At 36.5% G+C, this 18,241-nt stretch overlaps 1 protein-coding gene across 13 annotated transcripts in view; it reads right to left on the bottom strand.

Annotated features, from left to right (window-relative positions):
* The window catches only part of RAPGEF6 (Rap guanine nucleotide exchange factor 6), a 198,596-nt gene that overhangs the window by 14,966 nt on the left and 165,389 nt on the right, over positions 1–18,241 (bottom strand). For 9 of the 13 annotated variants that reach the window (XM_012762091.2, XM_075995989.1, XM_012762087.2 and 6 more), the window contains 4 exons: positions 12,487–12,610; positions 9,982–10,005; positions 6,377–6,597; positions 2,450–2,638 (listed from right to left, as the gene is read on the bottom strand). In XM_012762091.2, the coding sequence (XP_012617545.1) occupies positions 2,450–2,638; positions 6,377–6,597; positions 9,982–10,005; positions 12,487–12,610 (558 nt within the window). The remainder of the gene's footprint in view (positions 1–2,449; positions 2,639–6,376; positions 6,598–9,981; positions 10,006–12,486; positions 12,611–18,241) is intronic. The other 4 variants (XM_012762090.2, XM_012762089.2, XM_012762099.2 and 1 more) reach the window with 2 other exon arrangements.

Genomic DNA, 18,241 nt, shown 5'->3' on the forward strand with positions numbered 1-18,241 from the left:
AAACATCATTGCACAATTAGAACGTCTAGTTGCCTCAATCACTACATAACTAAGGCTATGATGCACGATGGCTAGTGCAGTCAACTGAAATGTGCCAATGACAAACAGGGACTAAATGACTGGGTGATGGCATACAGAGATTCTCACCTCTAGGTTATTCATTCAAATTCAGCTGGTCAGCACGGACCAGGTTATAAATAGGTAAATAGTTTGTCTGTTTTGTGGTAAAAGGGAAATCAATTTAACAGTCTGAGCACAGTGCCCCACCCCCCCACAATTGAGGCGCTTGTTTGAATCTTAACAGAGACACGGATCCGAACTCTCCCTTCCCCTCTAGAGGTGGCCTCTCCAGGTGAGGGTGAGGCGTGTGGCGGTGCAGTGTGGGGATGTTGCACTGTCACTACCTGTGCTGCATCTGTGCTGGGCACACAGAAGAGATGCAGGGCTGCCAGTCCAGCCCTTTTCAAGAGCACTAAATTCACACTACAGGAGAGAAGTAAACAACAGAAAGAATCATGAATTTATAGAAAAATATTATGGAGCCCACTGGAAACATTCCTGCAAAGTTCTATCATTTACCCTTGTCCAATGGCTGGTTTGGTTAGTGCAGGTCTAACTTAGTGATGTTTTCTACATACTAATGTTTTTACATCTTTTCTAAGAAGTGTCAAAGAGCTATCGACACTGTTCTTAACAATTAAAGCACGACTTTGTGAGGATTTGGCATAGTAACAAGCAAGCTTTTAATAATGAAAAATTTTAAATCACAGTATACTCACACTACCTTTCATTAAATGCCTTTTATATGTAAATATAGTTATATAAATAATGGTCATATTTCAACGAGAGAGAAGAAAGCTACCTGGTACAATACTGGCTTCTCAACTGGTAACACCCAAGTAAGAAATCTGAGCTAAACTTGTCTCCCATGCCTATCAACCAATTTATCAACTTTGCCAATTGTGCATCCAATTCTCTCTTCATTTCCATAGTCACTAACCTAGTCCAGGTCCGGAGCAATTTCCAATAAACTGCTACATCAGCTTTCCATCTGGGCTCTCTATCTCCAGTCTTGCTGTGCTCCCCACTCTAGTCCTTATTCTCAAACTTAATTTGAATCATAAGCTTCCCTTGTTCAAATCTACTCCATGGCCTTCCACTGATGACTTTCCTTTGGCACGCATGTCATAATTTTGGCATACTTATGACTTCATTTTTCTTCCTGGAAGGCTGTTTAGTGCAGTGGTTAGTACAAGGCTTTCAGAACCAGTGAGGCTGGGCTCAACCACCTACTTATAGTGTGTGTTACTGAGACTCTCTGTTTCCTTTGTAGAATGAGGGTAAAATACTACCTCTCTTGTAGGATCATTATGAAGACTAAATTAATATATAAAGTTAGTAAAGCACTTTGAATTGGGTCTAGCACTCAGTAAGCACTCTCTAGGCATTAGCTTTAATTATTATTGTCTGTCAACACTCTGCATATGTTTGCACTCAGAGTCAGCAAAATACTAATTTTAGTTCTTTGCTGTTTCTTCTGCCTGAAGCAACTTCTCTGGAGCCTTTGCCTAATTATCTCCTCCTCCATCAACCTAAGATTTGCTTAGTTAGGTGTTATTTCCAAAAAACTTTCTTCTGAAGGACCGCCTTACCTCTGCCTAGCTAAAAGATTCTCTTGTGTTGTTCTTTAAGATGTTCTGTATAGACTCCTGGCATAACAATGAACACATTATACTGAAGTTATACAGTTGTGTGAGTGTATCACGAGATTGAAAATGTGGCAAAGTAGGGGGCATTTTTTATCCAGCTTTGTATCTCAAATGAAATCAAATTAAATTCACAAAGCTCTACTGCATATGTACTATGTATAATGCATGGCCTAAGACATAATGCTAAGAATCAAATCTAATCTAGCTTCCCATTTAAAAGCTAAAATAGTGATACCATCAAAACAAAAAATAAAAGTAATATGGATAATGCTTACATGGCCTAACAGGGAAAAAAAAGTGTGGTCTATACTTTATATACTTTATAGTCTACTCTTGTTTCCTAACTAGGTTTTCAGAAGTGGTCATTAATGAAAAAAATAATGTATAGTCATTTTTTAGAATAAGCAACTTCATTTGCATATTTTTTAGGTTGCATCTGCATTAGGTATTTGATTAAATATACCTTTGAATGCAGTGAGCGCTTGGGACCCGAGATATATTGCTCTAAATTTCTTGTTTATCAACAGATTTAAGCATTATAGGAATTCCAATGTCAGCATTTAAAACATGCATGCTGTCATCAAATACCTATAGGCAAAATGAAACATGTTTTGATGCATGAAGTGATTATATTACACAACCTACAACAGCTGATCCCCTGATCATCTATCATTATTTTTCATTCTAACTCCCCTGGAAATTTCAGGTAAATGAATGTAACATTAATTGTGAATACTCACTCAACACAGGGTCTTTTGCTTGTCCCCTCTTCCTGACGGGGTGTAAGTTAACAGCCGGCACTGGAAGCACCTGGCTTGCTCTGTGGGGCTGGTGCAAGTGGGCTTTTGCCACTTGGCCAGAGGACCTTGTGGGCACTGGAGACATTTCAGATGCTTTGGCTGACCTCTTCTCATTTAAATTCTTGGTCACTAATAGGAGAGAGTAAGAAATACGGAACTACTTTTTAAGGCAAGGTTATTACTCTTGACAATAATAAAGGGTCACTTTAAAATCACCTATTTTTAGCACAAAAAATTAAATAGATTAATTTTCTTAACAGAAATTTCATTTAAGTAGGACAATAAAATGTTATGTCCAAAATTGTCATATGATTGTTAATTTCATTTCCTAAATAATTCTTGAATTCATTAACTCAATTAGCTCCCTCTCCATCATCACTGCTTAAAGTCAAGTTAACATTCTCTCATCCGTACTATCGAAACACTCCTCTCCACCTACCAGCAGAGGGACTCTTCCAAAATGACTATCTGACCACATCACTTTCCCTTTCGACACGCCTTGCACAAACCTTTAGATGACTTGCCCCAGCTCTTGGGAAAAAGATCCGAATCCCTAAAACAAGGCCTATAGGCCTGGCATGACTTAGCATCAGCCTGTCCCCTTGAACCATGCACCTGTCCTCTCGCCAATCTCATACTCTAGGTTTCTATTAAATCAGCCTTTGTTCCATTCACTATGACAGAGAGCTTCCTTTCATTTTCAGATGAACTTCGTCACAGACTTCAGGGAACCCTTCCCTAATACCTACATACCACAGTGACTAGATTGGATTCTGTTTTATGTTCTCATGGCGCCCTGCCCCTGTCCTTCACAGCTGTGATGACAAGTTTTAACAACACAATTAACTGTGTGATTAATCAGTTATGTCTGTTTCTCTCCTTAGGCCATAACTAACTTGAGGGTAAGGACTATGTATCCTGTTCACCACTATGACCTTGTATGCCAGTGACTGACTGGAATCAGATGCTCAACAGGTATTTGCTGAATAAGTGAAATTATTAATACTTCAATAGCTATAGACAGGAATACCAGAGACAGTGTTTTGTAAGTCCATGGTTAGAATATTTGAAAATGAATTTCAGAATTAAAAACTGAGAACCCTGACTTAAGAAATAAAAATCTGCTCCCCGCCCCCATAAAAACAACACTGTAGCCCAGAGGAAAGACATTCTTCCCGCAGGTAGTACTTTCAATCCCTTGGTTATTTAGGGTGGTTTCAATGCAGATGCAGCCTCACTGCTTCAATGATATATTTGTTTTAAACACCAAGATGAAAGCTAAAATAGATATTTAACCTGTCTCAGCACAGTTCTAACAGCTAGCTAGTATGCTTATACTTTTATGAGAGCCTAGAGAATATTTTGGGTGATAAGAATCAGAGAACATCTCAGAAAGTCAAAAAGTAAGAACCACTGGGGCCAATATGCAGTGGCTCATCACCTAACTGAATCCAAGACATCATCACCTTTGGTTAGAGCCATGAAACACACTTTCCCCCTTCTCTCAATACTAACCAATTCTCGACTTCACTGACATCTTATTCTAACAACTGCTATAGTACAAAGGAAAAACAACCAAGAGGCTACTTGAAATACAAAGAAAGAGTTCATGGATGAATGCTAAAAATCACATATATACTGATTAATTAGGAAGAACCAAATTCTATAATGCTCAGAAATCAACTATTTTTTAGGCTTGGGATAATGACTATTTAACATTTAAAAATCAATCATGTAATGGAAATTTTATTAAATAAAGACTCTCAAACCAAGTTAAAGGAATATGCATTGAACTAAATTTTCAAATCCAGTTTAAAAAAGGCTCACAGGTTTTCTCATTTCAAATCACTACTAAATATGTGACATAGGACACAGTGTTATGAGAAAAGACAGTTGACTGTCTTTTCTACAGCTGGCTCATGCCTGTAATCCTAGCACACTGGGAGGCCAAGGCAGGAGGACTGCTTGAGGTCAGGAGTTCGAGACCAGTCTGAGTAAGAGTGAGATGCTGTCTCTATAAAAAAATAGAAAAAATTAGCCAGGCATGGTATCTCACATCTGTAGTCCCAGCTAATCAGGAGGCCGAGGCAAGAGAACTCTTTGAGCCCAGGAGTTTGAGGCTGCAGTGAGCTATGATGATGCCACTGCACCTTAGCTGGGGCGACAGAGCCAGACACTTGTGGGGGGGGGGGGACAAATTTAGGGTGGCTGTAGGAAGAGTGCTGCAGGCTATGATTCACAACCACAAAATGATTAATTCTATATTGAGTTACTTGGAAAAAAATAACTTTCATGATAATTCAAAGCAGGGTCACAAGGCTTTAATAAATCACATATGTACATGGCTTCAAACTTTAAAGCATGAATACACATTAAAGGTTCTATATACGCTTTCAGTCTTTACCTTGGACATGTACCGTTTTCACACAGCTGACACTATTCTTAATGTCTCATGTTGGTAAGAAATTTTCCCATATACCTTCTAATTCTATATACATTTATTATTTTTAATGGCCATCATTGCTTATATTGATAAGGAAATAGTTGTAATTAACTATTCTCTAGCACTGTAATATCTGAGTAGTTTTTCACTGTACTACATATTGCAACATCTTCATATAAGCACATTTTTGGGGTGCACTGTCTCAGTAGAATACAATCCCAAACTGGACACCTCAGAGGTTGCTGTGAGGAGTAAATGGCAATGTTTACAAAGTGCTTACAATGGTTGCTGCCATGTAGAAAGCGCTAAATAATTGTTAGCTTTTATTATTTCATTCCCCAAATTTAATAGGTTTGCTGCAAGAAAAAAAAAAAAAAATCACAGAGATAAAATGTACTCCCAACTCTTGCCAAAGTTTTACATTTGTGAAAACAGAGACCTGAGATAAAGAGAACCCTGCTCAAAGGGTAATAAATGAGACTCAAAGTCTGCCTGCATCCTTTAGTAGCTATTCTTTCATCACACTCCACTTCCTTTCCTATGGGTAGAAATATTCAAGAGACTCTGTTTCAATTACAGCATTTGTTGAATGGCTCCTTACTCTGTATGTTAAAATTTATTGTCATATCTGAATTTTTGAAAATCAGTATTTGGTTCTATTTCCACTTTCTCTTTTCTAGTATGTTGACATAATTTTTCTATTACTATGAAAATACCACATCATTTACCAATTTTAGGATCAATCCATGATGACTATCATTTCTGTCAATTAGGAATCAGAAATAGAATTTTATTGCCATTTTTACGGGCATAACATCTAGTGTATAATTTAACATAAGAATAATCATTTTCTTTTTCTTGGTTACAACAGTGTATATTTCACCATCTTTGATTTCTGCTCTTACAATTCCTTGATAAAAGGCAAATGCTTCTGCTGCTCATACTTAATTAAAAAATATCAGTATTTGGAATAGGATCTCTTTTATCAACATACTTTCTACAGATTAACAGTACTGGCACCTATGAGCCTCCTATTATCTCTAGTGTTTTAATCAAATTTCTTATATTATCTGTGAAATAAAAAAGGTAAAAATTCCACTTACGTTTATCCTTCATTTAGGGAGGACCATAAAAATGTTCATAGCCAGCAAGTTCCTCTACAATGTTCTAATTTTTACATGACAAAAGGCTTTACAAAACTTCTAAAAGAACTATTTATCCCTGTATTTTTTGCATAGGGTAAACCAACAGGAATGGATGGAACTCAGTATCTAATTAATAGGATCACATGATGCTTGCGGTATGTCAGTAATCTTTTGTGAATGAAAGTTAATAATTTTTTGGGACTCCAGCATAACTCTAGAAAAATAAGTTTCTATTCTGTTGTGCTCTGCAGTGTCACATAAATGAAACCGTGTACTCACAGGTACCATATGCAGGCTCCCACTGTAGTGACATCAGCTGGAACTTCTCTTCATCTGTCTCTACATCCAGACTGGAAAGATACTGCTTTACTTTCCTTGCCATCTGGGCATCTTCATACAGCTTCTTTGCGTTGAGCAGAGAGCTGCGGCGCGCCCTTTTTTTGTGAGCACCTCCCTGAACATCCAGCATGTTTGAATTTGTGCTGCCTTGACTCAGTGACCTGTAAGAAGATGGAGATAAGGGGCTATAAACATGAGAACTAAGTGCGGCAGACTGAAGACTGAAAGATTTTTTTCTGTTAATGCTATTGCATGCTTATGTAAATGAGTTAAAAGATGAGGAGCATTAATGCAAAGTTATCTGGTACACATGGTGATGTTCTGAATTAAGATCAAGCTTTCATAAAGTACAGAACTACAAAGAATAAGATAACAATTCCCCTTGAATGACATATTCCATCAGACCTGTGCTGGTGACTATGCAACCCGTGATGTAACTGTGACAAGAAAAAGGATTCCTCTGGCCCTGGAGGGCATCTACACTCTGAAGATATGGCAAGAGCCTGGGTCAGGACAAGTCCAGCCTCAGTCAGATCTCTACACCAGGGTTCTTCAGCAGTGAAGTTTCTAGAGCAGTGCTGCTTGTATGTGCTGCTCTGCACATGCTTTGCCATCACCATACCTGTCTACAGCAGGCCCACTCTGAACACATTGACCATTTTACCAGTAACCATATTTTGGTCAAAATTCAAAGAGACGAATAATATATTAGCTGAAAATTAATAGCATTTATATTCAAACCAGTACAGTCAGAAATCAGAAATGCAGTAAAAAAGCTAATCAAGGTTTCTACTCACATATGAAATGGTTAGATAATATTTGGGTGTTAGAACTGAGGATCTGGGATCTTAATTTTGCAAACCCTCTAAATGTGATAGAATTGCAGGCCTGCGTAGAAATAACTGTAATTCAAATAAGCTACAACTTCACTCAACTCTCCTCTTCTTGGCAAACCTCCTACGATGACCACATCTAGAACCAATGGTAAACAGCAATTGCAATGATGTTTGTTCTTTCTTACAAGAGTAGCAACGACAAGGTTCTTAGATGATTTTTACTTTGAAAGCAGTTGCCATTCCAATATATTAATAATAAGGTTATCTATGGATGTTCTACATTAGCCTGTTTTTAAAAAATATTCTAAATACATAGACGCTAGTGCTCACATGCCCAGTTTAAAACAGACACTAAAATCCATTGGAAGTTAAGTGAGACATAGTTGAAAAAGTGTTAAATTTTTTTTCTTTCCCATTTTCAGATCTTTGAAATAAGAGCATGTCTTATACTTGATGGCAACTTTCAACTGCTATTGGTCAGGCAGAAACTGTGACATGATTGTCATTATTACACATGCAGAAACCTCAAAACCTGCAGAATGACTCTGAAGAAAATTCAATGACTTTAATGAACTACCCTTTTAACCAACCTCCAGGGACCAAATGATTACAAGAAGGAAGTGAATCTGACAAGTTCAACAACATTCTCACAGCAGGTGATGAAAGGAAGCTAGCTCTAGTTATTTGCAAAGCCAGCCTAAGAGCCCAGCTCCAGCAGCTTTTAGTTCTTTTATGACTTGTTTTAAGAAATGCTGCCTCACAAACACACTGAATGGCACAGAGAGCAACACTGTGTCTGGGGGGGAGGGGGAACAAACCCAGAGACCAATGACTCTAAATGATTCAGAAGATTCTTATTTTGAATATGAAGAAATTTTATTGGTTACAATGTATATCTTTATCTCTAAAAAAAAAATTAAAAATGAGAAATATAGAAAATTTTAAAAAATTAAAATCAAAGAAAAAAAAGAAATTTTAGAGAGACTTAAACCAATTTACTTTGCTTATATATTCCTTTTTATGTATGCACAAGGGTGTTATGTGCTAAAAACCCATTCTTAAGTCTGTAAGAACTCTTTCAATAAGAATAAAGTAAAAATTCTCAGTGGTAACAAGACACTGCAGTGATTTTTCTTAGTGGTACATAAAATAATGGTGCACCCAACAACTGATGATATCTTGAATTCAAAGAAATGCAGTAAAATTAAGTCCCAATATTTAGGAGAAAATTTTAATACAAATATTTAATAATTTTATGTTAGCTGATATCCAAAAAAGAGGGAACAGTAGGTATTACAAATCTAGGACAGATGCAAAACTCTAATAAATGAAAACATGTGATAGATGACAGTAAAATATTTTTGAAACTTCTTCCAAAACAGGAAATATCCTAATGTAAATAAAAACACCTAATGTTTGCAAGCATCATACAATGCAACCCCATAGCTCAATAAACAGTGAATGTGTGAACATAAGTAAGTCATTCAATCACTTCAAATACTCACTAAGACATACTGTTCAAGTATTCTTCTTTAGGATAGTTGTACCAGGTTTTTTTTTTTTTTTATTTTCTTTGTGAACATCCAGGGGATGTACCAGGTATTAATTTCTATTTTCAGTGAGAAGAACCACAAAAGATCAAGACATAAATGTATGATATAGAAGAAAATACATGAGAAACACATAGAGAAGGGAGGAATAAAGTAGAAGGAAAGTCAAGTTCACCAAGCTTAACAGAAAACAAGACCACAAGTGAGACGAGACTGAAGTAAAGGAGGTGGCTCAGGGCAAAATTCTTCCTGAATGTAATGAAAGCATCTAACTTCATGGTTTACTACATTCTTAAAATAACAAAATTCTTCTTATGCAATCCCTTCATCCACAAAAGCCATCTCCTTCACCTAAAAATGAAAGGACTAAGTAGATGATTTATAAGATCCTTAACATTCCATGGTTCTTAACAGATATCCAGTGATGTAGAAGCAGAGACCTGAATCCATTTTAACAACAAACGGTGGCAGTTTCTGATTCTATCACAATTTTAAAAAGAGATAAGGGCATTTTTAATTAAAGCTGGTAGAAAATTTAAAATAAAATTCAAGCAATGCTGAAAAGTCTCATGGCATTAGTGGACCAGAGGAATTAAAATTATTTTCTAGTTAAACTGCAAATTTTATAAACAGACTTCTCATCCATTTTCATACATTTAGATAACACGTTGACTTTTAAAAAATGTGGATTTCCATAAAATAGTGTAGACTTTAGAGTCAGACTACCTAGGTTTAGAGATTCACCATTAATGAGCTGTAAAACACTGGGCAACTCCACCTTACCCATCTGTACCCTGGGAGTAAAGGTATCTACTCACAGGGTGGTAGGAGAATTAAATAAGATAATTCATTTAGAGTGCTTAGAACAGCACATAGCAAGCGCAAAACATATATTCACTATCATGATCATCATCTGATCCTGCTAAATTAAAATCAAAAAAGGACTTACAGAATGTCAATAATGGAAAAGTGAAAAAAAAAAAAAAAAGCTTGTTCTATCACTACTTTCACCTTGTTAGCAAAAGGTATTTGTCAGGAATGTAGGTTGACAGGGTTAATAGAATGCATGCTATTTTATGTGCGTGCTTAATGAAAAGGATGCAGTATATGTTAAGAGTTGTACAACCTTCATTCCAGTTGCATTCATCTCTACACTTACCCCAGACTCCGCCACCTCTTCTTCCTGTAAGCAAGAGCCACAAACATTGAAGCATGTATTTGAATAGGAAAGCACAGAAAAAAGACAATAGTTGAGAGTCAGAGAAACTATGCAGACAGAACAGAAAAACTTTACTAGAAAAAAATTGTAGCTTAACAGTAAAATGACTTTAATGGAATGCAGGAGGCTAAGATAAGTTATGGTATGTACGGAAGGCAAAAAAAAATTCCGAAATATTTTTTAAAAATATGCTTTAAGCCAATTGTATTTTTAATATCAAATTTCATATAGAAGCTTATGTTAATAAGCTTAAGGAAAAACATTTTCTTACTATAAATTTTTAATTCAGAGTTGTTAGGGGAAAAAAAAGGAACAGAATTTGAGCCACTGATTTAAATGATAGTACGAAATAACAAGGAACATAAAGATGTATACTTCATTTTTAAGTGCAGAGATTTCTCTGACAATGTGTTTTATATGAGAAACTTTGACCAGCAAATTCAACTGCAAATGTATGTAAAAATATATCATTAAAATCTTTATAATACAATGTATCTATAAACTACTGTATGACTGAATGAAGATTCTGTTTTTTAGTCAACAAATTACTATTAAAACAAAAGGGGTTACTTTATCCACACAGGATAATTACACACCAAAAAAATGGACAATTACTTGCTTAAAGAAAGATATGACATTTCATGATTGGCTGACAAAATGGATTCAGGAAAAATTCAGCCCAATCTATACATAAATGTTTATTTTCCCTCTTATCTTATTCTACTCAACCCTGGCTATTCCCAAGAAAACAGTCAGGTTTATAAGTTTCTTCATCACTTTTTCTCTTTTGCTCATTTCTGAAGTATGGCTAGTACTCAGTTTATTATCAACTGGTGTGGCAGGGTTACAAATTCATTATGTCTTCAGGGACCATGAAATTAACATCTATAAGTAAATGGAGGTCCATGTAAGATAACATGGAGTGGCAAGGCCACTGTACAAAAACATGAAAACAAAAACAAACCAACCAACCCTCGTCCTCCAGGTTTGCTGTGGTCCCTCCTCCTCACTGTTTCCTGCCTCCATGCTGTGCAGTGACACCCTCGTCACATGCAGTGATGCTCAAGGGGCACAAGGAGGGCGGGTGGGGAAGAGGAGACTGAGCATAGCCCTTTCTCCATACTGTGAGGATCTCTCAACTAGAGTAACCATCAGATCAACTAGTCATAAACAACAAAGACTCCTGAACATGGATTTAAGCAAAATAAAAAAAAACAAAAAACAATCTTGATACACACTAGTTCTATTTGGTTATAATCTCCAACTCTGGTTTTCAAAGTGCCAAGTATTTTTGTTTTCTTATCAGAGTATACATTTTTAAACCATAGGAATTGTGTCTGTGTCTGCAAATTATTTCATTTTTAATGCCCTTATGGAGTAAAGATTAAAAAAATTAAAAAAAAAATTTAAACCACCCTGAAAATTATAAAAATTCTGGGAAAAGCTTAACAACATGCTTTCTATAAATTTTAGATAACTTGAAAAAGCCTTTGTTGTTACATTAAAAATGAACTTTAAAAAGCATTCTTAGAGCTGGGCACAGTGGCTCATGCCTGTAGTCCCAGCAATCTGGGAGGCCGAGGTGGGAGGACTCTGCTTGAGGCTAGGAGTTTGAGACTATTCTGAGTAAGAGCAAGATCCCATCTCTGAAAAAAATAGAAAAATTAGCCAGGCATAGTAGCATGCACTTGTAGTCCCAACTACTTGGGGGCTAAGGCGGGAAAATTGCTTGAGCCCAGGAGTTTGAGGCTGCAGTGAGCTATGATGATGCCACTGCACTCTAGCCAGGGTAACAGGACTCTGTCTCAAAAAGGAAAAAAAAGCATTCTTAGAAGATCAGGTTAATATAAATACAATGATATGATATTTTCCATTTTTAATAAAGATGAAGCATGATTAAATTTGTACTTTCTAAATTCTATTTGTATGTAATAAGAACTTACATGCAAATAAATAGCAGCATTATAATTTGAGAAAAAGGAATATGTTTTAGAGGAATGAAGTATGAATTAGATAGAAATAGAACTCTACGAATATTCAGTAAAAGACATATGAAGACTAACACTTTACAAATTGGGTTAGAAACCAGATGAAAGCATTTGTCCTCTGTGCTAATTTCAGTAAGTATCAGCAATTTTCTTCTGTTTGCTAATATTTTAAAGAACAGTAACAATACATAACTACCCATATACCCTAAAAAGGCAGATAGAAACGAGGGTTCAAATCTTAGCAAGTTATATAAAAAAGACTGATCTGAGTTTCAGTTTCTTCATATGTAAAAGGAAGGCTAACACTACCTACCTGATAAATGATTACTTAAAACTGACATGTGTAAAGCACTCAGCACAACGCACAATGGTAGATGATCAATAAATGATAAATATGATTATGTCACCCGCGATGCTGCTCTGTAAATTAAGACTTCTACACATGTCAAGGCCATACCTCTGTCGGAACATCATAGCTGGGTCCATGTTGGCAGAGGTCATTCGTACAACTTGGCGTATTTCCTTGGCAATCATTCTTAGCTTCTCAAAGTTTACTAAACCATCTACTTTGGAGTCATTTCCTATAGAATAAACAGAAATTTTTAACTTTCAAAATTAAATTACATACATAAAAGTCTCAAAGTCAAGCCATAATTCTTGAGGGGCACAAATAAGAACCTTCTTTATCAAAATGCCACTTTTGCTTTCTGATATCCCTATAAATGGCTCAACCCTGGTCCCAGGGAATGAGCCACTAGGAGAAACCGTATTTCATATGGGAGTAAAGAGTATGAATATAGGAAAGGGATAAACCGTGCATGGCTTCTAAGATCAATTTCATTATTTTGTAGGCTCACATATAAAATATGCAGCTCCTCACATCTAACTCTCTAGATGCTCAGCCCACTATCAGGCAGGTACCTACATTTGCTCTTTTGGACAACAAAGGCATCACACTTGAAAACTTAGGCTTTAGCCAGAGTTCACAAGGTCACCTCTGGGCTTAATTAACCCAGCCTGCAGCAAGTTTTCTTTGGTTTCGAATACTTTAAAATCTCAAGTTAGTGGCAAGTTGGATGTTAAAAAAAAAACCAAAAAAAGTAAAATGAAAAATATAAGATTTAATATAATACTTTAAAAATTGTCAAATGAATTGTCATCATTTAAGAAGTAGAAAATATCCCATGAACATGAGAATTTCTAACTTTTCTTAAAGAATAGAAGGGGTGTAAGATGGAAGATTAAGTAATATTGAGTCTGTTTTCCTAAAAGGTGATAATTAGTTAAAACCATGAGGTCTCTCTGTGGAAGTCCAAGGCCCTGAAGCCAAGACTGAGCACCATACCGGTATTGAAACACATGGTAAACAGCACCTATACATTGGACCCATGGATTGTTCAGGGTCTCAACCTGAGTTTGAAACAAAATAATAAAAAACACCCTCAAGTCATAAAAACATGTTTTGAGGTAGCATGTCAGAAAAATACAGTTGAAGCTTAAACAATCTCTCTCTCTCTCTCTCCACCATGCCCGGCTAATTTTTTTCTATATGTATTAGTTGGCCAATTAATTTGTTTCTATTTATAGTAGAGACGGGGTCTCCCTCTTGCTCAGGCTGGTTTCGAACTCCTGACCTTGAGCAATCCACCCGCCTCGGCTTCCCGGAGTGCTAGGATTACAGGTGTGAGCCACTGTGCCCGGCCTAAACAACATTTCTTTATGAAAAAAGAGTGATAATGAAAGAAAAGGCAGTAAGCCTAGGTAATTAGAACCCTTCTGTTGAGAACACTTAGAAAAGTTAGTCAAAAACAGAGAAAAAAAGTTTAAAGGCATCAGAAGGCTAACAAGGCAGTGAAGATCTAAAAAGACGAACAGAAAGAAGCAGATTTAGTATTTCCCAGTGCCTGCCCCTAGCTAGGTGCATAGCTAATTTTAGAAAAAGGGGATTAAATGCTGAAAAGTGGAGCAGAGACATCCTGCTTTTTGAGGTGAAAGAAAAGTAACTTATGTCCAAGTAAACCTCTAATGCTTTGGGTTGGAACTCTGAAGGGTCACATCCTGGGACTGAGGATGAACTCAATGTAGACTGGGGAAAAAGTCTAATGTTAAATTATGTCAAAATTTAAAAATGGATTAAAGTAATTGGGGTTGCTAGCACTCATAGCTACCCATCAGAAGCAAGCTTAAATCCTCACTGAAAGAAGAGAACATCATTTTAAACCTCATATTATTTGTGTAATTTTTTATACACAGCATCCATTACTGTGTCAAAAATACCCAGACACATCAACAAAAAAGATAACAAGATTAAACACAAGAGAAAAAAGACAACAGAAACAGACCCACACGGATCCAGATTATAGAGTTATCAGAGACAGACTTTAAAATAATTATGCTGAATATGTTCAAAGATACAAAAAAACACCACCAAGAACCTTGCCAAAGAACATGCAACTAAAAGAATTAAAGAAATTATAAAACTGAAAAAAATATAATAACTGGAATTAGGAACTCAGTGATGGATTTAACCAAAGTTTAGACACAGTTGCAGAGGGAATTAATAAAATGGACAATAGTTTGGCAGGAAATATCTAGAATGAAGCATGGCAGGACAAAAACTCAAAAACTACAGAGAAGAGCCTATGAGAAAATAGTCATAGGATCAGGTCTAACAGAGGTGAACTCTGAGTCCCTAAAGGAGAGAACAGAAGAGGGTAAATAAATTTGAAGACATAATTACTGATAATTTTCCAAAATTCATGGAAAATAGCAAATCATAGGTTTTAAGATGTTCTAAAAACACCAATCAGAATTAAAACAAACAAACAAACAAACGAAAAACAAAACCCCCCATCTACTCACATCAAGCAAAAGTAGAGAAAAACAAAGGCAAAGAAAAACCGGCCGGGTGTGGTGGCTCTCATCATGCCTGTAATCCTAGAACTCTGGGAGGCCAAGGAGGATAGACCGTTTGAGCTCAGGAGTTTGAAACCAGCCTGAGCAAGAGTAAGACCCTGTCTCTACTAAAAATAGAAAGAAATTAATTGACCAACTAAAAATATATAGGAAAAAAAATTAGCCAGGCATAGCGGCACATGCCTGTAGTCCCAGCTACTTGGGAGGCTGAGGCAAGAGGAATGCATGAGCCCAGGAGTTTGAGGTTGCTGTGAACTAAGCTGACACCATGGCACTCAAGCCTGGTTAACCGAGTTGACACTCTGTCTCACAAAAACAAACAAACAAACAAAACAAAACAAAAATTCTAATAGCAGCCATCAAACAAAGGCAGATTACAGTCAAAAAATGCCAAATTAAACTGAGAGGTGACTTCTCAACATTAACAACAGGAGCCAAGACAACACAATGTTATTTCAAAAGGCTGAAAGAAGGTATCTGCTAAGCAAAAATACGCCTTTTAAAATGAAGGACATTTTCAGATAAACAAAAATTAAGAGATATTCATCACCAGCACACTCGTGCTTAAGGGATTACTAAAAAAGCCAAAAAACCTCCTATCAAACCCTATGGAGGCTTTAAGATGAAGGAATAAAAAATAACAAAAACAACAAAAGTAAATATATAGGTAAAGTTAAATAAATACTATTAAACAGCTTAATAATATCTTGTGGGATTTAAAGGCACAGTAATTGCATAAAAATTGTAAATGGAATTTAAGTGGTCTAATTTCCTTGCGTACAAGAAAGAACTAATGAATATTAACAAATATACATGATATGGACATCTAATGTAACATTACAAAAATCAAATAGTGCATAGTTACCAAGAGAGTAGGAAAAGTATGCAAAAATTAACTCAGGTAGATTGTAGATAAAACATATGATAAAAACAATCATTAAATCAGGTTTTTTTTTTTTTTTTTTTTTTTTTTTTTTTTTTTGAGACAGAGTCTCGCTTTGTTGCCCAGGCTAGAGTGAGTGCCGTGGCGTCAGCCTAGCTCACAGCAACCTCAAACTCCTGGGCTCGAGTGATCCTTCTGCCTCAGCCTCCCGGGTAGCTGGGACTACAGGCATGCGCCACCATGCCCGGCTAATTTTTTATATGTATATCAGTTGGCCAATTAATTTCTTTCTATTTATAGTAGAGACGGGGTCTCGCTCTTGCTCAGGCTGGTTTTGAACTCCTGACCTTGAGCAATCCGCCCGCCTCGGCCTCCCAAGAGCTAGGATTACAGGCGTGAGCCACAGCGCCCGGCCTAAATCAGGTTTTTAAAACTAATAACCTCTGTGCTTAGAAGAGTCAAAAGGCATACAATTATTATTTGCCACTTTAAAAACTAGAGTCAAAAAGCAAGTCATGGCCAGGCAGGGTGGTTCACGCCTGTAATCCTAGCACTCTGGGAGGCTGAGGCTGATGGATTACTCAAGGTCAGGAGTTGAAAACCAGCCTGAGCAAGAGTGAGACCTCGTCTCTACTAAAAATAGAAAGAAATTAATTGGACAACTAAAAATATATAGAAAACATTAGCTGGGCATGGTGGCACATGCCTGTAGTCCCAGCTGCTCAGGAGGCTGAGGCAAAAGGATTGCTCGAGCCCAGGAGTTTGAGGTTGCTGTGAGCTAGGCTGACGCCACGGCACTCTAGCCCGGGCAACAGAGTGAGACTCTGTCTCAAAAAAAAAAAACAAAAATAACAACAACAACAAAAAAACAAAGCAAGTCATATCAGAATGTATGAAGAATTCTTAGAAATATATTTAACAAAAAGACTACCTAATCAAACAATGGGCAAGGAACCCAAATCCATGATTGACAAAAGAAGATTAATCTACACACACACACACACAAATATAAATATGGGTGCTCAACCTAATCAGTAATCAGGAAAATGCATATTATAACCACACCAAGATACAATTACATGCCTATTGGAATAGATGAAAATAAAAAGAATGAATTTACCAGGTGTGGATCAGGATGAGGAGTATGAGAATTCCAATAACACTGAAAAGTATCTAACTTTAGCAGATAACACCAAACTGTTTTCTAAAGTTGATCATACATATATCAGGATCCATAAATTCCACCCTGAATATAACATATAGCCAATAAAAATTCTTGTTCACTAGAGGACACTATATGTGCAAGAATATTCACAGCATTATTCACAATAGGTCAACAGTGGAAACTAACAGATGCCTACCAAGAGAATGAACACATCTATTGTACTGCATTCATATAATGGAATTCTAAATAGTTTTGAAAATGAAGTACAGCTACACTCAAAAACATGGAAGAATCCTATTCATCTAATGTTGACCATAACAGGCCAGAAACCAATACAAACTAAAACAAACAAACAAACAAAAATATCAAACTCTGTGATTCTATTCATGTAAAGTTCAAGAACAGTTTAAACTACAGCATTATAACTCAGGATAGTAGTTAACTCTTGGGAACACGATGAGGGTGGCAATAGGAAAGGGGCAGGAGCAGGGCTTCTAGGCTGTTGGCAATGTTTTATTTTGGGGTGTTGGTTACATGGGTGTTTGCTTTCAGTAATTCATTAGTTGTTCACTTGGAGACTTTTCTGCATGTGTTTAGCAATTCAATAAAAAAAAGTTGGAAGAAAAATGTTACCTAACAAAACAATAATTATGATCAAACTGTCTTATCCTAGTGTGTCAAATTTATGTTTGAATGTACATAGTAAATATTAGGCCATTAAATATAAAATGTCTGATTTTAAATCAAAGTTTAGTTTATTATATCTCAAATAAGAAGTACAATTAATCATACTTTGACATAGTTTTGCCATCTTAAAAATTAACGGTAGCTTGCTTATGCCAGCAGCAAAGAAGCCTGGAGAGCAAGCGGCGATGAAATTACAAAGGGTGTGTTCCACAGCGTGTTGAGAATTGAATATTTTTCCTTGCAAGAAGTGGTCCAAAGACTGGAAGAAGTGGCAATCAATTGGTGCAAGGTCTGGTGAATACGGTGAATTAAAGAGAGTTTCCGCATCCAGCCTCTGCAGTTTGAGCAGACTGTTTGTACGACATGGGGTGGAGCATTGTCTTGCAAGAGGATTGCCCTGTCTCTATTAACCAATCTTGGCTGCTTGATTGCAAGCATCCTCATCATTTCACATGACTGGGTGTAGTAGACATCCACGATAATCAACTGACCAGGTTTCATGAAGCTGTTGTGGATAATACCACCACTGGACCAACAGACAGACACTATCAGCTTCTTATG

The sequence above is a fragment of the Microcebus murinus genome, chromosome 21 (genome assembly GCF_040939455.1).
Source record: "Microcebus murinus isolate Inina chromosome 21, M.murinus_Inina_mat1.0, whole genome shotgun sequence".
NCBI lineage: Eukaryota > Metazoa > Chordata > Mammalia > Primates > Cheirogaleidae > Microcebus > Microcebus murinus.